This window comes from Podarcis bocagei (genome assembly GCF_964188305.1).
Source record: "Podarcis bocagei genome assembly, chromosome: 2".
NCBI lineage: Eukaryota > Metazoa > Chordata > Lepidosauria > Squamata > Lacertidae > Podarcis > Podarcis bocagei.
The window spans coordinates 25,442,692-25,464,813 of record NC_138126.1 but is presented as its reverse complement, the minus strand read 5'-3'; the positions used below and the strand labels follow the sequence as shown (position 1 = coordinate 25,464,813).

The 22,122-nt window shown below is 45.0% G+C and overlaps 1 protein-coding gene and 1 long non-coding RNA gene across 3 annotated transcripts in view; both read right to left on the bottom strand.

Moving 5' to 3' along the window:
- LOC308581308 overlaps nucleotides 1-22,122 on the bottom strand; it is a 129,185-nt gene that overhangs the window by 69,703 nt on the left and 37,360 nt on the right. The gene's annotated exons all lie outside the window — the stretch shown is intronic.
- On the bottom strand, nucleotides 791-22,112 carry CIMIP7 (ciliary microtubule inner protein 7). 2 transcript variants are annotated; one of them, XM_081183611.1, is made up of 4 exons: nucleotides 21,960-22,112; nucleotides 12,414-12,527; nucleotides 3,252-3,329; nucleotides 791-1,392 (listed from the first exon to the last, which is right to left on the bottom strand). In XM_081183611.1, exons 1-4 carry the CDS (start codon nucleotides 21,984-21,986, stop codon nucleotides 904-906), a joined length of 708 nt encoding a protein of 235 aa, XP_081039737.1. In that variant the 5' UTR covers nucleotides 21,987-22,112; the 3' UTR covers nucleotides 791-903. The 2 variants fall into 2 exon arrangements, with proteins under 2 accessions (XP_081039737.1, XP_081039738.1); XM_081183612.1 differs by lacking the exons at nucleotides 12,414-12,527; nucleotides 21,960-22,112 and adding an exon at nucleotides 12,166-12,300.

Genomic DNA, 22,122 nt, shown 5'->3' with positions numbered 1-22,122 from the left:
TATTGGAGAAAGGGGGGGGGGGAAGGAGTCGAATTAACAAGCTCCTGAGAAGCTTCATGTGCTGAGTCTGAACTGCTTTCTGCCCTTGGCTCTTCCCTCTCGCTCATGCCTGTTGCTTTTTTTTTTAAAGCAGCCAACCATTCCTTCATTTTCTGACCTGTCATCAGTGCCCCACCACCATTTCCGGTGCCCTGAACCTTCCTCCTCTGAGGCTTCCCTAGGGAGTTCGCCCGCTGGTGCCTCCTGCCGCTTCTCGTCATCCAGCCAGTCTCCTCCTCTAACCGGACATTGTCCAAGCAGCCTCAAACTGTAGCAGCCCACCTGCAATCTCTGTTCAGCCCTGTGCATTGCCCTGTGTGACCTTGGAGACAAGCAGGAAGGGGAGCTTGTCATACTCCTGGGATTCTCCTGCAGCCTCTTGCCCTCCCCGCTTCTGCTTCAGCCTCTGAGTCTAAGCTGCTCCCTGTCACAGGCTCTCCTTGCTCACTAAAGCCTGTTACTTCTTCAGCATCCAACCATCCCCCCCCTCTACCTCTGATCTCTCTTCAGTGTCCCCCACCAATCCTGGGCTTTGAGCCTTCCTCCTCTGGGGCTTCCCTGTTTGGTGCCTATTCGTCCCTACAAAACAACCCTTTGTGCTTAGTCTTGAAAACAAAACAGTAGAATTAAACAAGCATACCTCCGCACAACTCTTCTGACTGGCAAAACAACTCCGTGGCCAAAATCAAGAGTTTTGTGGCAAAAGGTTTCCTGGCAGAGGGGAAATAAAGGGCATGCAAAACCCGTAGCATCCGCTTGTGTCACAGTCCAGCAAGATTTTATTTTATTTTTTCCCCATATTTCACCTTGTACATAGGAGCATTTAACTGTTCTTGCAGATAACGGAGAAACTCTCGCGTGTGATCAGCAATTGTGCCAGTGCAAACAGTCTGAGACAGTCCACCGGGTTGGCCTGTGGCTGCCAGGGCGCACATAAATGGGTCCTGGAGCAAAGGCTTCTGGGGTCTTGCTGGTATCTGTTGCGGTGGGCTCACACGAGCCTGGAACGGTGGCAGGCTCACTGGAGACAGGGGCGGTGGGCTCACTGGAGACAGGCTTGGTGGGCTCAGCATCTTTCACCACCTCACGCTTGAATGTCCTGAGGATGGGTTCATACAAAGAGTAGCTCCGGTAAGTGTGCTGGTAGGTGGTGCTGGGTGTGCGTTGCAGGGGCTGCCCTTGCCTGTGGGAGTGATGAACTAACACCTGGGGGACCTTTTCTCTGGAGTGGAAGTCATACTGGTAGCTTGAGATGAGGGGTCTCTCACGTCTTAACTCCTCCTTCAAGGGAACCCAGTCAATTAAGTTCTTGGTGTTGGGAAGGCTTCCCTCTATTCGCCTCCTTCCTAAACCCTGCCGGGAAACAATGACCAGACTGTTCACACCCGCACTGTGAAAGGAGTCACCTAGCACACCATTTTAAATGCAGAACCAGAAGAAGCCAGGAAGTTACCAAGGGTGGAAGACAGGTGCGATATTCTGAGAGCAGGGAAGGGCACTGGAGGAAACCCTTGCCACATTTAATCAAAACTAGTGACGGTTGAACTACCTTGGAATCGAGGGACAAAATATGCGACTGATCAAGTGCTTGGCGTCTCTCACAAAAGTTTTGAAGAAGGGTTCACAACTCTGCGATTGCTTTTTAAAAATTTAATCTGTCTTCACACCAAGCTGAAACTCCTGCCCTCAGTACCTGATCCTGCACAAGTTAGCCAATATGCCACAAATTGCAATTATTTGGCATTCTGGTGCAAATTTCTCCTGATAAACACATTCCGTGCAGGGTTTTTCTTTTACTAATATACACATTTTTGCAACCAGTTTATCCTAACGCATTTTGTATGCTATTCTCACGAATATATGCATTTCCCCCCTACACATTAGTTGGCTGGAGAACTGCGCTGCAAAATTCGAATGTGCAAATTTCAAATGATGGCTGTGCTTTGGTTCTCATATTGTTTCAGAAAACGTAGTTTCGCTATATTAACCTTTGAGTTCAAGCTTAGTCGGCTTTCCCCTCAACGCCAGGGAGGAATCTTACAGAGCACACCTGCCTTAACAAAGGATGATGATAATGATAATAATAATAATAATAATAATAATAATAATAATAATAATAATAATAATAAATTTTATTTATACCCCGCCCTCCCCAGCCAAGACCGGGCTCAGGGCAGCTAACAACCAATAATAAAAACAAGTTGATTAAAATACAATTTAAAAAAAAGATTAAAATACAACATTAAAACATTAGGATGCAGCCTCTTCACAGGAGGAGAAAGGAAAAAGAAAGAGGGGGAGGGAATCAAACTGATTCTAAGCCAAAGGCCAGGTGGAGCAACTCTGTCTTACAGGCTCTGCAGAAAGAAATCAGATCCTGCAGGGCCCTGGTCTCATGAGACAGAGCGTTCCACCAGGCTGGAGCCAGTGTTGAGAAGGCCATGGCTCTGGTTGAGGCTAATCTGACTTCCTTAGGGCCTGGGACCTCTAGGGTGTTGCTATTTATGGACCTTAAGGTCCTCCGTGGGGCATACCGGGAGAGGCAGTCCCGTAGGTACGAGGGTCCTAGGCCGTGAAGGGCTTTAAAGATCAAAAGCAGCACCTTAAATCTGACCCTGTACTCCACAGGGAGCCAGTGCAGCTGGAAAAGCACTGGGTGAATATGCTCCCATGGCAGAGACCACGTGAGGAGCCTCGCTGCAGCATTCTGCACCCGCTGGAGTTTCTGGGACAGCTTCGAGGGGAGCCCCGCGTAGAGCGAATTACAGTAGTCAAGCCTGGAGGTGACCGTCACATGGATCACTGTGGCCAGGTCGGGGCGGGAAAGGTAAGGGACCTGATGTGGTATGGAGCACTTCAGTGCTGAACCTAACCCTTGCCCAGCTCTGTCCTGTTCCTGCGGCACCTGACCTGAATGCTCGAGTGTATCAGGTACCCACTAGACGTGTAAGGCAGCTACTTCGTGCAGCTAAGAGCACTTAACTAGTGCTTTTGCAGAGGCAGTTGGTTGGTGTCATCAGTTCCTGAGGGAGCCCTGGAGCCTGCCAAGGGAGAGCTAATCACATTAGGAATGAAACCGGTGTCTCTAATCAAGCACTCCTCTGATTAACTTCTCTACCGGCTCTATTGCTGCATAAGAGGAAAAGGACAAAAAAAACCTTCCCTGCCCCCACACTCCCGCACCCCCCCCCAAAAAAACCAATCACACTCACGTTCTCAAAATATGTAGCTGATCCTGGGAAGGCGTGCCTGTTGTCGTGCTTAGAGAATATGTGCTTTGAAGGGGTTTCCTGGAAAAGGGCACAAGCAAGATTAGCCCACGGCTCCCTGCCAAACGCCACACCCTGCAGTTGTACCAGGGGGGTAAAGATGGGATCTGCTTTCAAGCACCAGGTGAGGGCAAATTTGGCCCAAAGGAGAGGAATTCGTACTGGGAAGCTATGGATTTCGGGTGCTGTAGTTCAAGACGACTGGGGACCCAAGGCTGAGAAAAGCTGCTGTAGTCGGTAGGGTAGGATTAGCCCAGTTTTAGAGCCACAGTGTTCTGGTTTGCTTTGTATTCTGTTTTCACCCTCTGCCTGCTTCCCCCCTACCTTTTCTTTCTAGTAAAGTTTCACAACTAGACCATAAAACTCTGCAATTGCAAGCCTCGGGATTCTGGAATCCAGGCTACTGTTTAGATCAGAGTTGTAAGAGACCAAACCATTTTTTTTCTGAGATCTGGGAAAGACTTGCGAAATGTGGGCTGCCTTTACACACTGAGTAGCGTGTAAGGGAACTGCTTGTGAAACACGAGGTGAGTTGATCTCAGAGTTCCTGGGCTTTGGGAAGTTATGGGGGGCAGGGAACTGCCAGGGTAAGGAGCAAGCTGCTTTGATACTGGGGTGGGTAAAGGCAGCTAGAAGCTAGCCTTGCTTTCCCCAGCAAGTTTGTGTGTAGGTTGAGCCAATGAGTGCAGCTGTACTGGCTTGAAGCCTTAAGAAAAACAACAAAATTTTGGTGCGCCCCAGGTGCACCCTGGCTGCAAGAAATAAGTGGGAGGATAATGGCAGCAACTACCTTAGATTAAGACTCAACTGGCAGCCCTGCAGAGCTGCTGAGTTGCAGCTGGGCAAGCAAGTCAGTGTGAAAGGCTCTCCTGAGCACCCTCGCTTCTCCACAACCTGGTCCTGAGATAATATAGGGCCTTATGGGTGGCAGATTCGCAGCTGGTGAAAATCCTACAAACAACGTACAGTGGTACCTCAGGTTACAGACACTTCAGGTTACAGACTCCACTAACCCAGAAATAGTACCTCGGGTTAAGAACTTTGCTTCAGGATGAGAACAGAAATCACATGGTAGCGGCGCAGCAGCAGCGGGAGGCCCCATTAGCTAAAGTGGTACCTCAGGTTAAGAGCAGTTTCAGGTTAAGAACGGACCTCCAGAATGAATTAAGTTCTTAACCCGAGGTACCACTGTATTATATACTGGCAGTAGTTTGCCCCACAAGCAGCCTGGTCACTGGACTTTAACCATTCAGGGATCCTTTACCTTGCAGTAGCTGCAGCCTCCGGACCAACCCAGCGGCGTAGCGTGAGTTGTCAGCACCCGGGGCAACGCAAGTAATTTGCGCCCCCTAACCCGGGGCAAGGCAAGTAATTTGCGCCCCCCCAACCCCTAACCTACGAGTTGCCACTGGCGCTGCCGCGCAAACAACGCTGCTTGCCCGGAGGAGGATGGAGGCAGAAGCAGCCGCCGCCTGTGGCTGGGCCGAGGGGATGGCAGCGGCGGCAGGGTGCAGAGGCTGCCCGTGCCCGGCCAGGCGTCGGTGGCGGCGGCGGCGCTGCTGCAGCGGCTGCTCCTCCTGCGAGCAGTGAGCGGAGCGCAGCCACAGCGACGGCGGGGGGCGCGCGCGCTAGGGCGCAAGGCTGGCGGTGGCGGCGGGGAGCCCGGCGGAGGAAGGAACTTGTCCCTTCCCTCTGGACTCGCGCCCCCCCAGATGTTGCGCCCGGTGCGGTCGGCACCCCTGGCACCCCCCACGCTACGCCACTGGACCAACCTCAAGGATAGCCCCACATTGCAGTAATCCAACCATGATGTTACTAATGCATGGACAAGTGTGGTCAAGCTATCCCTATCCAGTACATACCATACTGGGCAGACTGGGGAAGACTTGGAATGGAACCCCCACTCAGTCACAATTCACGAAGCTTGCTGAACTACCTTCAGCCAGTCACGCTTTCTTACCATTTTGTACCTTGCAGAATTGGTGTGAGGAGAAAATTGGGTAAATCTCTGCACAAAAGAAAATCCCTGAAATCCTTTACAGAAGGGTTTGATACAAAGGTGGTAAAACAGAATAAATATTGCACGTGTGTGTTTTTTTATTGTACAGAGTACCTTCCAGTATGCATTCAGGTAAACAGCAATGTCTTGGCCAAGGAAACTGGAATTTGGGCTTCAGTCTATCCTATGTTGAAGCCTCTAGGATTCTTTCTATAAGGATTGGATCTAAAAAGGGTCAATTGATTGTTCCACAACTGTTCCACCCTAGCAGCAGCCAATTGGCTATGCCTTTTGCTTGGTGTGCTGCATTTGGTACGTATATTTCTGCTGCTCAGGACTGGTAGAGAGTGAAGAATAAAAGCGTCAGTTGCCTGTTCCACAGCTTCCATCAAGAAACAAGAAATGACTCATAGATACATAACTTATCCAAATACCCACAACTGTCAGTAACAACCAGTGAGTCTCTACACAGCCTTTTTGTTTTCACTCTATCTCATAAGCCCACCCATGTTGATATACAAAAAAACAAACAAACAGGAATTAGTGAGTTTGATTCCCCCCTTTTCTCTTAATTAGTGATTTCACTGTATTTATTTTCAAAATAAAATGTAATGAAAAACAAAAGAAAACACACTGTTCTATTCCTAGGCATACAAGGCCTAGTCTTAGGCTTGCGGTCCTCGCAGAAGGCCCAACCTCTACTCAAGTGGGGAGTGAACTATCACTGGCGATCCTCTCTCTGGTGGTAAGCAGCAGGGAACCTGTAACTGGGGCATCTAGAGATGGGAGTACCAAACACTTTGGTCTTTGTGGGAAGCAGAGCTGAACAGGCCACCCAAGGGTCTCTCAGGCTGGCACAGCAATAGAATAAACAAAATCGCTCCCTTTTTCCACCCCGGCTGACCGGTGGCAGGGCTTCAGTTGCTGTGGTGTGTTTGTCACTCTGTACCTGCTCTGTGTCTCTCTTGCCCACCCACATTATCAGAGTGTACACCTGTGGAGCCTTATCCTGCAAAGCGCTGGGCTAAGACCCTTTCCTCTCTTGAATCCAGAGCTCCCCAGCATATGACAAAATGGGAGATGCTCTTATGTTCTCTGTGCAGATGTCAGCTTAAAGGGATGCTTTGTTAGCAGACGAATTTCATCAGGAGGAATCATTCTAAGGGAGTCAATTGTGCCATTCACTGATGTCTGAAAAGCTCTTGCAAGTTGGCAGCTGGAGATCAGTTTTGCATCCTCCAGGAGCTTATTCTGTTGCCTTAGCTGGCATCCCTGCGCATCCCTAGGAGCCAACAGGGCGGTCAAGCCAAGGAGCTGAAGATGCACAGGTTGTATTTATCCTATCGAAGTAGCCAAACACATATTTTGCTACAGGTCTCTGATTGTTATAAGCCGACATTTATAGGCTGCCTAAAAGTGTTTGTGAGGTGCTGGCTCTTTTAGAGCAAATTCTCCCTCACAACTAATCTCAGTCAGTCCGGCTAGAGGGAATTTCTCTGTTTTACAAGCTGAAGCCAGAATTGCTCTCCTGCATTTTGTAATGCACTGCCTATACCTCGCTGATGCTCCATGTCTTTCTGAATCATGCTGAAAGCTAGTGTATAAGGTACTAGCTAGCCCCTCACTGGGAAGTACAGTGTGTATAGGTGCCTGTACATTATACAGGCTGCAAATTTTAGTTTCTTTTTGGAGGAAGGGTCTCTCTCCTAGTGCAGGCCTTGGACTGGAGGCTGCACCATGTGGTTCTTCAGAAGCAAATGTCTTCTCATGAATGACAGCAATAAATAACCCTCTTTTGAGGTACCTGGTAGGGCTGGGCTGAATCTGGTTTTTCAACATCGCGATATATCACCAGCTAAACATCGTGATACACCAATATATCACAATGTCTGAAATAAGGATGGAGCTATGTACAGGCATTGGCTGGCTTCACGGTTTCCCCCCCATTGTGATTTTTTGCACAGCACCCACACACGTAATGATCTGCAATGTATTGCCGGGTCAAAAATTATGAAACCAATATAACGATATGAACTTCAAACCGGTTTGGAACAATATATTGCCCAGCTCTAATACACATCATGATTCGCAAAAACCTATGGAACTGATATCATGATATGGACTTCAAACCGGTTTTGGGCGATATCACTAATCCTAGTACCTGGGTGTCTTGTATATTGCTGCCTAGAAAGCAGAGACAAGGCGCAGATGGCGAACCTAGTAGGTGAGCTCACACCCATACTAACCACACCCCAAGGGCTATTACACTCGTTGGCCCTATCATATTTGGAGCCAGCATGGCCTGTTCTGCACCACTGAAGATGCAACATCTGGTACGTGCTCCTGTTAATCTCCCCCAGTGATTACTGTTAAGTTGTGGGTGAACATATCAGACAACACAGCGATTCTTCAAACAGCTCTTGTTTATTCATAGGCCAGAACAGAACAGAACTGAACTGAACTGAAGGTTCAGCCAGCCTGCTTACATAGAGCTCCACTACAATGCAACAGTAACCACTTTCTGTAACTATCCAATCACTGAACGTCACTTTCAATCCGCTATTCGCATATGTGGACCTGAGTGAAAACTATCTACAGTATTCCCCTGCTGGCCCAGGGTGAGAACTTTAGTACATAACAATTACAGTCTGCAATAATCTTTTCTCTGACCTTCCGATAGCTCACCTTTGCCTGCTCAATCTACCCAGGACTGCTGCTAAAATGAATCCCTGTTTTCGTCGCTCTGACATTGTGATTCCCTTGCCTCTATCCCCCCAATACTATCTTTCTGTTCTCCCTTGGATCCACAAACAACTTCTCATCCTTTCCTGTGAAACTCTCCCTGGCCTTGCCCCCTTCGCCTCCCTGGGCTCATGGGGTTGTGTGGATTCTCATTGGGAACAAGGCAGAGGAAAAAGGTTTAAGGCCCCCTCCACACACAGTATAGTCCTGATCTGGCTTGCGGGGATGGGCTGTACCAGCGATTTATAATTTTTTTAAAGATCAAGGGCACCAGGGCAACCATATGATAAATATCACATCTAGTTCGGTCCTCGTATAGAAGTTGTTTCTAAAGCTGCTACCTTTTTATTCGGAGGAGATGGAGCCTGGGATTATCTGCATGCAAGGCATGTACCTCTGCCACTGAATTATGACCCTTTGCTTCTATATTCTCTAAAGCCACCCTGTAATTTCAAGGTTGGGTAGGAGAGGCGTTTTGCCAAGTCTTCATTGTTGCTGAGGCTTTATAAATAAAGTTGACCCTCTCGATCAGCATGGGCTTTGAAACCCAGAGAGAGAGAGAGACTCCGCCTCTGGTTTCTTACAGCTTTTGAAAGCAATATTTTCCGTACCAGTGAAACTGCTAGCAAACACTTTGCCAAAACATAATTAACATGTAGTACGGGGTAACTAGAGACCAGATAAAGTGCTTTGGGGGGTTATATCCAGCCCACAAGCTGTCAGGGATTTTGTAACTGTAATAAAATATTGCCGGAAAGGGATTTTCAACAGGTACAGTTTGTAATCCCAAAATGCTGCAGGGGTCAGGAAACAAGTGCCTGCTCAAACAGGCAGAACTATTAAGCGAACGCAAGCCCCTGCCTTTGCATCCGATCACCCTGATTAGATCTCCCACAGATAAAATACTGAGCTATATCATTTCTCCCCTCCATGAAATAAGCTGAGGACGAGCGCTTGGGCTTGGGAATCAGCAGTGGGAGTTCTCCCTTGCAAACCGAAAGGATCAGAGAAAGAGATTATCCAAGCAGCACAGATGCAGAGTCACATGAGCTAAGCCCCTTGTCACAACACGATGCTCCGTTTCCTGCCTCTGCAGTGCTGCGAGGTGACAGGACTCCAGGCGCAGCGGCACAGAGGACGAGAAGCAGCCGTGGCTTTACCTGTTGTCAAAACTGCTGTGGGTTCCCGGAAGAGAATTAAGAGGCAGCTGTCTTCCTCGCTTAATGGGGACAGGTGCCAAGTCTCCTACTGTCGGTGCCAGGATTTGGGGGCAGGAGGAGCCTAATCCACAACATGCCGCTCGAGATATCGCAAAGCAATTAAATAGAGCTTAGCTGCTACCCGAAATCCCAGCAGATAGATTTAATAAAGAGGAGGGCTGGCACTTCCATACCACAATAACAAAGGACAACCTGCTCCTCCGAAAGGCAGGAAAGAAACTACCGACAATGGATCCCTCTCATGAGCAGGTGACAAGAGGGTTCTTCCAGACTGTAGCTGTTCTCGGGTCATGTACCTGCAAATTTAGGTTCCACAATTATAGCTGACTGGGAGGCTTTGCGCTACAAACCTGTTTCCCGAAAATATTGGACTGCAAATGGACTGGAAGGTTGCTGGAGCCAATGCCATCTTAACCTGCTCGCAAGCAAATTAGGATGAGTACACAGTGGGTGGCGCTGTGGGTTAAACCACAGGTACTAGGGCTTGCCAGTCAGAAGGTCAGCGGTTCGAATCCCCGCAACGGGGTGAGCTTCCATTGCTTGGTCCCTGCTCCTGCCAACCTAGCAGTTCGAAAGCACACCAAAGTGCAAGTAGATAAATAGGTACCCCTCTGGCGGGAAGGTAAACGGCGTTTCCGTGCGCTGCTCTGGTTCGCCAGAAGCGGCTTAGTCATGCTGGCCACATGACCTGTATGCCGGCTCCCTCGGCCAATAAAGCGAGATGAGCGCCGCAACCCCAGAGTCGTCCGCGACTGGACCTAATGGTCAGGGGTCCCTTTACCTTTACTCAGTAAACAGAGGATAGAGAAGAATTTCCACTAATGTAACCTTGGGCGTACGGAATTTGCTTTACCTTTCATTTTTGTTTTATTTGAGAAATTTATATCCATCTTTCACTATAAAAGCGCTCAAGGCAGTTATTAAAAACAGCAAGAAGATAATTAACAAACAATTAGCTGCATTTTAGTTATTAAAGCTTTAAGCAGCATCTAGCATAAGTCCTAACAGTGCGATATTCACAACCTCCTAAAACTGATTGTAATGGAAGCACAAAAACATAACCACATCTTCCTAAATAGATTTTTCCGATCAGAAAAGCATTTTACTTTACAGCATGACATATTATGCTTTACAGGAAGACATATTCTTGCAACACTATGCAGAAAAATCAAGCACCAGGGATTCAGGAGCCTGCCTGCTGTTCTAGCTCAAATTAATTCCACGTCGGCGAAGGGTCAAATGGGATAAAATCGGCAGTTTGGGACAAGCAATTTTATGCAGGTTGAATTAGGATTTTAATCCCAGGCTTCACACATACACACACAAATGCAAGTGAAAGAGTCAGCTACAGCCATCACCATTACCACCAACCTTTGTGATGGGATCCATCAGTTGCCATCCCATATCTATCACAGTACTCTGGTTATGACCTAGGGCCACACTGTAAAAGCTCCTTTCTAAACTGGGTGGTAAAATGGCAAATGCAATCCAGTGTGTAAACAAGTGTAAAAGTGAAGCATGTTCGTATACAGTATATGCTCATGAGTTGACTGATCAGAAATGAGACCTTGGGGTCGTGGTGCAGGAAGATCTTGACCCAGTGTGTGGGGGGAAAGGCACATTCCATGCTAGCGATCACTAGGAAGGGAACTGAAAATCATAGAATCGTAGAGTTGGAAGTGTAAATAAAAATTTAAGGTCTTATATATATAATAAATGTTCATAAATGTGCCAGCCAAGCACGTACAGTGGTACCTCGGGTTACATACGCTTCAGGTTACATACGCTTCAGGTTACAGACTCTGCTAACCCAGAAATAGTACCTCAGGTTAGGAACTTTGCTTCAGGATAAGAACAGAAATCATGCTCCGGTGGCGCGGCAGCAGCAGGAGGCCCCATTAGCTAAAGTGGTGCTTTAGGTTAAGAACAGTTTCAGGTTAAGAACGGACCTCCGGAACGAATTAAGTACTTAACCCAAGGTACCACTGTACATAGATATGTGGGCCACATGTCTGGAGCAGCACAGGAAGACCACCCCGAAACCATTTTGACTCCCAAACTGACCAAATGTTTTCTCTGCAAGGAGGGAGGGGGTGAGGGAACCTTCCCATTGACTCAGGAATTGGGTAATCTCCATCTCAAAGGAATTGCCAGACTACCGGGAAAGGCAATCAGATAAGGCATTATCAGATAACCTGGCAGACATGAAAAACAACAACGTTCAAATTTCTGTTGCAGACCGCCTTTTCTGTGATGTAGGTATGATGTTTGTGGGGTGTGGACTTGGGTTACACCCCTTCTGTGATGTATGTATGATGTATGGAGGGGTGGTCTTGAGCTCCAGGGCAGGGAATTTAAAATGTCTATATAAGGGCAGGCACCCCTTTTTTCTGGGTCCTCCTCTGTTCTCCTGCGTGTGAGGGGAGCACCCTGTTGCAACAGCTTTAATAAAAATCAGGCTTACTAGCTGCTTTGCTTCTCGATATTCTCTGGTTGGCCTCTGTTATTTTCTCCTACCGATAGGGAACCCACTTAAGCACTCTATACAGGCTCTTGGATACCCCATAAGGGAAGAAGGGCAGATTTTGTTTACAACAGAAGGGACCCTGAGGGTCATTTAGTCCAACCCCCTGCAATGCACGGATCCTGCCCACAGCCATCCCTGGGTGGGCTTGAACCACCAACTTCCTGGTTAACAGCCAGATGGGCTGTTGAGAAAATAAAACTGCCAATACTGTAGTGCTGTTACATGGCGTGACCGCATTTGGAATGCTGTGTACAGTTGGAAAATAAATAGGTTTTTATTTATTATTATTTTTAAAAAGGGGTAGCCACAGGTTGAAGGTGGGTCTCAGGTATGAAAAGCCTGAAGATTTGTGGTCAAAGAGTTAAATACCTGAACTTGAGATGAGAACTTTCTCTCCCAGATCTTAACCACAGCAATGCACTGAGGCCTACTTCCAGTACATTTCATGCCTTTCTCTGTGCAAATTGAGATTAGTCACAGCACGCCCATACGGCTCTTTCATTCCATTTGTCCCTATTAACAACCAGATAGGAGGTCTGGTAAGGATGAAGGCTTTCATTTGCCTTCTTCCCAGTGGAAGCCTGTCGAAGACCGGCCAGAGATGACCCGTCACTCACCTTCATTCTCTTCAGGAAGAGTTCAGGAGGTTGTGGCTGGGCTGCTTTGCGGTACTCCTGGGTGAAGTCGCTCCTGCATCTGCTTCTGTAGTTGCCATAGAAACCGTTGGCGTGCTGGAGCAAGAGAGGCAACAAGGAGCCCCTAATTAGCAATTGAGCAACATAATCCAGTCGCCTCTCCAAACTTGCTGGCGAGCTTGATAGGGGCCACTGGAAGGTCACACTTTGCCTCTGACAACTAAGAAAGGATTTCGCAGGGGTTTGTCATTATTCTTATTACCGACAAGAAAAGAGGCTCTTCAGGTGAGGGCAAGAAGCAGACAGGCGAGTCTCCAATGATGCAAGCTAGCTTCCCACGAGACTCTTGGCCACGTTACGCCAGCCAAGGACTTGTCAAGAGAGCTTCATTTGGGAGGGCTGAGAGTCATGTTCCGACAGTCTTGATCACCACGGACCAGACATAAGGGGAGCTTCAATTTGAGCTGATCTGCGCCAGCCTATGTGGCTGGTAGAGAATGCCCAGCTGCGCCCCACTTCCAGGCTGCCCTCTTGCCCTCACCAAAACAGCATTCTGCCTGAAAAGGTATTTTTGCTTGTGTGCAACATCATCCAGCCATCAACGTGGGACTGGAAAGCCATAATCTACACCAGCCTTTACAACAAAAGAGCTATCTGGGACACTGAGTATACAGTGGTTGCTTGGTTCTCAAACTTAATCCGTTCCGGAAGTCCGTTCCAAAACCAAAGCGTTCCAAAACCAAGGCGCGCTTTCCCATGGAAAGTAATGCAAAATGGATTCATCCGTTCCAGACTTTTAAAAACAACCCCTAAAACACCAACTTAACATGGATTTTACTATCTGACGAGACCGTTGATCCATAAAATGAAATCAATAAACAATGTACTGCGGTCACACAGTCAATCAGTCAGTAGCTGAACTGGGTTCCACGTAGTCACAAGAACACAACGAAAAAGCCGCAAAAACAAAAACGCAAAATAAATAGCAAAGACCTCAGCGTAACACTCAAAACGGAAGCGTGGCACTCAAAACGGAGCACGTTTGGCTTCCGAAAAGAGTTTGCAAACTGGAACACTTACTTCCGGGTTTGCAGTGTTTGGGTTCCAAGTTGCTTGAGTATGAAGGCGTTTGAGAACCAAGGTACCACTGTACTCTGCATTAAAAACCAATCAATCAAAACACTGCACTAAAGTAACCATTCTGTGCCAAGAAGCTGGAATCTATAACCATTGTTGTCTGTTGACCAGCACAGTCACTATAGCAGATATGGGAGGAGTTAGGGCTAGCCGCCACTGCTGCTACTTACATACCCGCCAACATTTTACCATCAAAACGAGGGATATAACATTCCCATTTTATTTTATTTTATAATTTTTCTTTATACTTTCCAGGTTTATACATTTCATTAATTTTACAATCATTTTAACATTTCAAAGCTTGACTTCCTTCCCCCTCTTTCTGCGGTTCCTTAAATTTAGTTTTTAATATCTTCTGCAGATCCAAATTCATTTGATTTGCTCATTTAATTATCTACTTTAAATATATACTCTTATGAAACTGCAGGTTATTACAATAATCCTGCCAATGTTTTTATCTGTTTGCCATTTTTCTGTAAATATTCAATAAACCATTTCCATTCTTTTATTAAAAAATAAGTTTGTTATCTTGATTTCTTATTCTTCTGGTAAGTTTCGCCGTTTGTGCATATTCCATAAGTTTTTGCATCCATTCTTCCTTTGCCGGGACTTCTGCTTCTTTCCATTTTGGGACCAGTTACGAGTAGCATTCTTGCTGCTGTGGTAGCATACATAAATAAATTTCTATACAATTTAGGTAGTTCTGTCCCAATAATGCCCAAAAGAAAAGCTTCTGGTTGTTGTTTTTTTACAAAGGTTATTTTAAACATCCTTTTCAATTCATTATATATCATTACTACAAGACCACCACATATGATAAAAAGAACCTTATTTCTCTTTACATTTCCAACACTTGTTTGATTTAGATTTGTACATTTTTGCCAGTTTACTCCGTGTTAGATACCAATGATACATCATTTTCATATAATTTTCTCTTAAACCATAACATGCTGTAAATTTTATATCCACGTTCCACAATCGTTGCCATGCTGCCATGTCTATATTATGACCCATATCTATGGCCCAGTGTATCACTGAGGATTTTACTTGCTCATTCTCTGTCTCCCATTCCAATAATATTTTATACATTTTAGACTGTTGCAGAATTTGTCCTAGTCAATAACGACAGGCTCCGGGTTCTTCAAGGAAGGTCTGGTTTATTAAGCTGCAGCTGGCATCAGTGAGATCGTTCTCAAAGGCTGAGCCCCGATTGCTATTTGGGGCTCACTTTTATAGTGTGTTGGGACACGGGTGGCGCTGTGGGTTAAACCACAGAGCCTAGGACTTGCCGATCAGAAGGTCAGTGGTTCAAATCCGCGCAACAGGGTGAGCTCCCATTGCTCGGTCCCTGCTCCTGCCAACCTAGCAGTTCGAAAGCATACTAGTGCAAGTAGATAAATAGGTACCGCTCCGGCGGGAAGGTAAACGGCGTTTCCGTGCACTGCTCTGGTTTGCCAGAAGCGGCTTAGTCATGTTGGCCACATGACCCAGAAGCTGTCTGTTGGCTCCCTCGGCCAATAAAGTGAGATGAGCTCCGCAACCCCAGAGTCGGTCATGACTGGACCTGATGGTCAGGGGTCCCTTTACCTTTATAGTGTGTCACAAACAACTTCCAGACACGGGTACAAGAGCGTGTGCAGAGCGAGATTACATCATTTTGCAAACAAGCCACACAAGAGTCCTTTCCTAAGCAGTTCCTCTTTCTGGGAGTCTGTCTCAACAGTTCCTATTTTTGGGAGACATTACAATAGCAGGCAAAAACAGAACTTTTCTAGCCTCTTCCCCACTCCCCTCCTGTCCTGTCTGCAACTGCCAGTCTGTGCTGGTTTTTTGCCCATATTCAGCTGACCTATGCAAGTTTAAAAACAGACACCAGACTGTTAAGTTGTGGGTGAACATATCAGACGACACAGCGATTCTTCATACAGCTCTTGTTTATTCACAGGCCAGAACAGAACAGAACTGAAGGGTTCAGCCAGCCTGCTTATATAGAGCTCCACTACAATGCAACAGTAACCACTTTCTGTAACTATCCAATCACTGAACGTCACTTTCAATCCGCTATTCGCATATGTGGACCTGAGTGAAAACTATCTACAGTGTCCCCCTGCTGGCCCAGGGTGAGAACTTCAGTACATAACACAGACAGTTACCGGTAGCTCATCTCCTTGTGACTGACTTTCTTGACCAGCCAGTTTACACAGCATTTTGTGGCAAACTCGAAAGTGGGGGTTCTGGAGACATTTTCTGCTCATAGGGTACCTTTTGGGTGTTGGACTGCTGAGGCAAGTAGATTCTATTTTCTAACTGCTGAGCTGATTTCTGCACTTTTCCCTCAGGCAGACATTTTCTGATCACCATCGGGGCAGGGGCTGCCGGGAGCAAGTGGATTCTATCTCATCATTCCTCAAGACAACACTTTTTTTACATTACATCACAACAGGTCTCTCTCCAGTTGTGACATTTGTTCCCCAAACCCTCATATCCTATCTTTCTTAAATACTTCATTCAAATAATATTTTAACCATGTAGTTAATTTCCCTGATAATTCCTTTAATTCTTTAAATTTATACTCTCCTCCCTCTTGTTTTATTAAGTTTCTACAAGTTGTCCACCCTTCTATCCTATTATTTTTCTTTACCGTTGTAGCTTCCAGCACTGAGAGCCATATTGGTGTTCTTACCAGAACACTCCCATTTTCAAACCAAGGATCACTTAATGAGGCAGCCCCTCAGTATTACGTATAATTAAAGTCTTTTCATTGCCCATGCACTATATTAATTTACTCTGCACTATTATTAATTTACTCTGCATTAGCCTGCCCCGCAATGATTTTAAAGTCAAGAGGGCAATGATTCTTCTAGTTAAAGAGACGCCTGCAAAATATAATTATCCTACAAATTTGTTTACCAACTGTTCAAAATACAGTGGTACCTCGGGTTACATACGCTTCAGGTTACAGACTCTGCTAACCCAGAAATAGTATCTCGGGTTAACAACTTTACCTCAGAATTAGAACAGAAATCGCGCAGCGGCATCAGGAGGCCCCATTAGCTAAAGTGGTGCTTCAGGTTAAGAACAGTTTCAGGTTAAGAACGGACCTCTGGAATGAATTAAGTACGTAACCAGAGGTACCACTGTACTGTAAATCTCAGCAGGTAAAGGGTGTGAAATGCATGTCTATGTCCCTTGGACACAAGTTGCATCTGCCCATTTAAAACTTTAACTTGCCCATGGAGGGAGCTGAACCCCATATTTAAATCCCATATTTAAATTCAAACAAGGCAGTCTCCCAAATATGAAAATAAGGGTGGTGGTTTAGCAGAGAGAGGGATCAGAAAAAGGTGCTTTCCCTGATAAAGAGAGACAATCGGAATATTTGTAGGTAGGTTGAAGGGCGAAGAGGTAAGAGCGTACTAAGGCTTCTAGTGGTATGTTTAGGTAACTGTTGTCTCCAGACATCTGGACTCTGGACCTTGCAGGGTATCTCCCTGTTTAGGGATACTGTATGTTACTTCACTAGGGACATGGGTGGCGCTGTGGTCTAAACCACTGAGCCTCTTGGGCTTGCCAATCGGAAGGTCAGTGGTTCGACAGAGTGAGCTCCTGTTGCTCTGTCCCAGTTCTTGCCAACCTAGCAGTTTGAAAGCACACCAGTGCAAGTAGATAAATAGGTACCGCTCTGGCGGGAAGGTAAATGGCATTTCCATGCACTCTGGTTTCCGTCACGGTGTCCTGTTGTGCCAGAAGCGATTTAGTCCTGCTGGCCACATGACCCGGAAAGCTGTCTGTGGACAAATGCTGGCTCCCTCGGTCTGAAAGCGAGATGAGCGCCGCAACCCCATAGTCGCCTTTGACTGGACTTAACCACCCAGGGGTCCTTTACCTTAATTTTCCTAAATTACTTCACTAACTTCCAACTGTGGTGAGCCAGCTGTCTTTGAGGAAAACATAATTAGTCTGCTACTTGATGTAAAGGACAAGTTTAGCAAAGTTTCAGGATATAAAATGGGGACCCTGGACATCTGCCCCAAAATCCTACTCTGACAGCACCAATGGAAGCTTCAGTCCCCGACAGTCAAAAATAATGTTCAGCCCCACTCTTGAGTTTTCATCAGGCATTGCCTGCACGTATCCAAACCTCTCTTTGTGGCCCTGTAAACTGACAATATTTTTTTTTTAAGAGTCTCAATATTTTGTGTTGTAGCCTGAGATTGTAGAACTAACTGCCCTGGTTACGGCAAAAGGTAGAGGAGCTGTTCTAAATTGGTTTGTGTTGTGTTGCAACAGCAGTAGACAAATAAAGACCACTTTTCTGCGCACATTGTCAGGCCTCTGCAGTATTTTTGAAGTCACAGTTTCTCACCACTATAAAATAAAAGTACAATTCCATCTTTTATCCACCTTGGTTTGTAGGCTTTGATGCCTATATCTCAGCAATCTGTCTCATGCGATAGATTCCTGGCCGTGCTACCCACAGAGAGTGCTGTTATGGGAAAAACTGTAGGAAAGGTATATATTACCTTGCAGAAAGGAAGAAAGAAAACAGGGGGGAGAAAACATTTTGAAGGTTTTGTTTAAAGAGACAAGCAAGGCAGGGTTGCCCTCTGTCCCTGCTTTTGTTTGCATTATCTGTTGAACCTCTAGCAGAAATTATTAGATCTAACCAGATGATAACAGGTGTTAAAGCTGCCTAGGAAGATTTTGAAATTAGCTTGTGTCAAAGATGTATAACTTGCTGTTGAAATGGAATACACAGGATGAAATGGTGAAATCTGCTATGATTAAATGGGCACAAGATGTTGGACATAACATAATGATGGCTGACTGGGAACAGTTATGGACCACAGGTATGAAATTCACGCCATGTAATGCCTTAAGAGAGAATATTATGAAAATGATATACAGGTGGTACATGACACCAGTCAAGCTTGCAAAAATCTATCATTTGCCCGATAATAAATGTTGGAAATGTAAAGAAACTGAAGGTACATTCTTTCACCTTTGGTGGACGTGCCCAAGGATTAAGGCTTTCTGGGAGATGATTTATAACGAAATGAAAAGGGTATTTAAATATACCTTTCTGAAGAAACCAGAGGCCTTTCTCCTGGGCATTGTCGGCCAAATGGTGCCAAAGAAGGACAGAACTTTTTTTATGTATGCCACAACAGCAGCAAGAATACTTATTGCAAAGTATTGGAAGACACAAGATCTACCCACTCTGGAAGAATGGCAGATGAAGGTGATGGACTACATGGAATTGGCGGAAATGACTGGCAGGATCCGAGACCAGGGAGAAGAGTCGGTGGAAGAAGATTGGAAGAAATTTAAAGACTATTTACAGAAATACTGCAAAATTAATGAATGTTAGAATGATGTCAGGTGAAGTTAAGTGGTTTAAGCAGCAATGTTATAATGGTGTATGTAAAAATGGATTGTTAACAGGTGAGAATCCAAAGTTATAATATATTATGTTAAAGGACTAAGATAAAAACAAAGAGGGAAAGAAATTGCTGAATTAACTAACTGAATTGGAATACAAAAAAGGGGTGTGTGAGGAGGTCAGGGAAACAAGGAAATGAATGTAAGGTATGGAAAGACTGATGTATTTTTTTAAGTGTTTTTTATCTTTTTTTGTATTTTGTATTTTTTCTTTTATTTTTACTTTTGTCTTTCTTTTTCTTCTTTTCTTCAATTCATGTAATTCTTTTCTTTGAAACCTTAATAAATATCATTTAAAAAAAAGTTTTTGAAATTAGCTTGTACGCAGGTGATGTGGTCTTATATGTTAAAGGTCTGGAAAATATAATTAGTCTGCTACTTGATGTAAAGGACAAGTTTAGCAAAGTTTCTGGATATAAAATAAACTGTACTAAATCTGAGTGGCTGGGTAAGATTCTCCAGTTAAATATTATGGCATATATCATAAGACCTAAATAATGTATTTGAATACAATCATGACAAGCTGGTGTTTAAAGTCAAAGGTATACTAAAAAATGGTTGCTGTTGAAAACATATTGCTTAGGGGAATTAACATTTCTAAAATTTTACCCAAAATTTTATTTTTGTTTCTGAATTTTCCAATTAGAGTACTTCCCTAAATTATAAATACCTGGCAAAATATATTTATGGAGTTTATTCAGCAAAATAAAAGATTCAGGGTAGCCTGAATCTGTGTCTTATGGAGCGAAAAATACGGTATACAGTATTGACTTGCTTAAGACTCAGACAGATCACTATTCTTTTTTTTTTATTCCCTATAATCGGAAGAATGCCTGATTGCATGTTTGGCTAAACAAAGTATGAATTGTAGCCTGCATGGTTAAACAGACTACTGTGATCTGGCTGAGAGGGGAAAGACAAGATTATGATTCTTTTGTTGACAATGTTATCATTTTTATTGTATATTGGGGAAATAAGGTACAGGAAAATATAAATCCACATGCATTGCTGGGAGTGCTTTGAGGCTATATATCAAATTAAATTTATTGAACCTTAATGAGATTAAAGCATCAAGGGAGATTTACTACCCAGGCTTCCCCCTCCTTTCTCTCTCTCATTGTTTTATTTTTAACCATTTCCATTATTATTATTATACTAATGTTGTACATTGTTTAAAATGTCAAGTACTTTAGTATCACTGATGTAAAACGCTTAAATGTTAAAGAAAGAGTTGGGGGAGGAAAGATTTGGAAGGTTTTCATACATTAGAATGCTGCTAAACGAAAAGGGAGAATGTTTGTTCATCTTATCTATCAAGAAAAGGGCAAGGAAATGTGGGTTTCAGTAGGTGAGTTTAAATCAGCATTAGAAAAAAAAAAAACACTGGCAGCAGATGGCTATGCCTCTCGTTTGGTGTGTGCATTTGGTATGTGTATTTCTGCTGCTCATGACTGGTAGAGAGTGAAGAATAGGAGATCAGATGCAAAAGGAAGACTAAGAAGTCAGGATGCAAGAGGTAAAGATTTGAGGTGTGGGTGAATTTTTAACTACTTGATATTCATACATAAGGCCAAAGACTGTCTCCAAGAGCTGATGGAGAGTAGAGCATACTCCTCACAGTAGTTTACCCCACACTGAGTTACAACTACAGTGCCCAGAATTCTTTGAGGGGGAAATGTGCTTTGACTGTGATTTAAAGGTGTGGTGTGTACACAGCCTAAGTTCCCAGCAAGAGAAAAGCTGCCATTGCTGCTAAAATAATGGAAAAATCAATGTGGAATTTTGCAGCTCATAAGGCAACACTCAAGATTACAGGATGTATCTAACGGAGGAGCGAAATTTCCATGTTTATATTTGGCCTAGCATCAATATGCCTAAGGCCACTCCTGTTTCCTGCCTGGGATGCTATGGTTGCCAGGCAACCATAGGCCTTGCTCCCTAACCCTTTTCTTGTGGCAAAAGTAGTGGACCAGTGGGGAGCAAGTGGGGAGAAGGGAGTTGGAGTCATCCAGAGTACCTCACTGCTTCGTGCTGGCCCTGTTCAGAAACAACTGGTGGGATCTGAGCCAAGCATTTCTGCCCTATTATAGAATCTAAACATACCATGCACCCATCCTGCTGTACAAAATCTCCCATCATTAGAGTGTCATTTCTGAGGAAATGGGGACATTGAGTAGAAACCATCCCTCCCATACAGATCAGAATTGATTTTTTGCAGGGTTAACCTGACCTCAGCCAACCCCCTTAATTTCATCCCATAGACTTCTTTATGGTTCAACCCCTTATTTAATAACCTTCCATTCATGTGCAGGGCTTAATTTGCACCAAGGCTTGCCAAGGCTCAGGCCTGGAACATGTGAAGTAAGGAGAAAAATGAGGGAACACTTGAGCCAGGGCAGAATGCATTTATCTTTTCACCAAGGCTCGGTACACACTATACCGGAGCTTTCCAAACTTTCCATGACGGTCACACACTTTTTAGACATGCTTCATTTCGTGGCACAGTAATTCAGTTTTAGTAGCAAGCGGGAGGTTAAACTAACCCCTTATAAGAGCATTTGTGTGACACACCTACACACTGCAGCCAATACACATAATGTGTCATAAGACACAGTTTGGAAAGCTTTGCACTGACTATACCTCCAAAGCCCATTATCTCCCTCAATTAATTCTGGGCACTGTGATTTGTTAAAAGTTGCTGAGAATTTTACCCCAGTGCCCAAGATTCTTTACAGGAAAGAATGAGCATCAGATATTCTTCAGAGGTAGAGTGTGTATATAGCCCAAGTGAATACAAAGCATCCCAGATCCCATAGATTAGAGGGGAATACTTCCAGATTAGAGGGTAGCATTTCTAGACACACTTAGTCATCTTTTTCTAGAATATAAAGTGTTTGTGAAGCCTTACAAACAGCCACAGACAGCATTTATCACAAACATTGAACTCACCCATGTCCCTACAATCGGGCTAGGCATCCCCTCAGGATCTGAGGGGAGCCACGTAAAAGTGGCCTGTCCCCTCAGTTATTTGAGCCGCCACCTGAAGCTAGCTGGTACCTGGGCATAGGGCTTGCCACCCATGTTTACATGGTTGCCAAGCAACTATTATATG

What these genes read in the sequence shown, in the direction of transcription:
- CIMIP7 (XM_081183611.1), bottom strand. Translation starts at nt 21,986, where the DNA reads ATGCCTAGCCCGATTGTAGGGACATGG. An exon ending in TCTTCCTGAAGAGAATGAAG is followed by an intron (nt 3,330 to 12,413) that starts GTGAGTGACGGG and finishes GCCCTTTTCCAG; the next exon opens with GAAACCCCTTCAAAGCACAT. An exon ending in CAGCTACATATTTTGAGAAC is followed by an intron (nt 1,393 to 3,251) that starts GTGAGTGTGATT and finishes GTTTCCCGGCAG; the next exon opens with GGTTTAGGAAGGAGGCGAAT.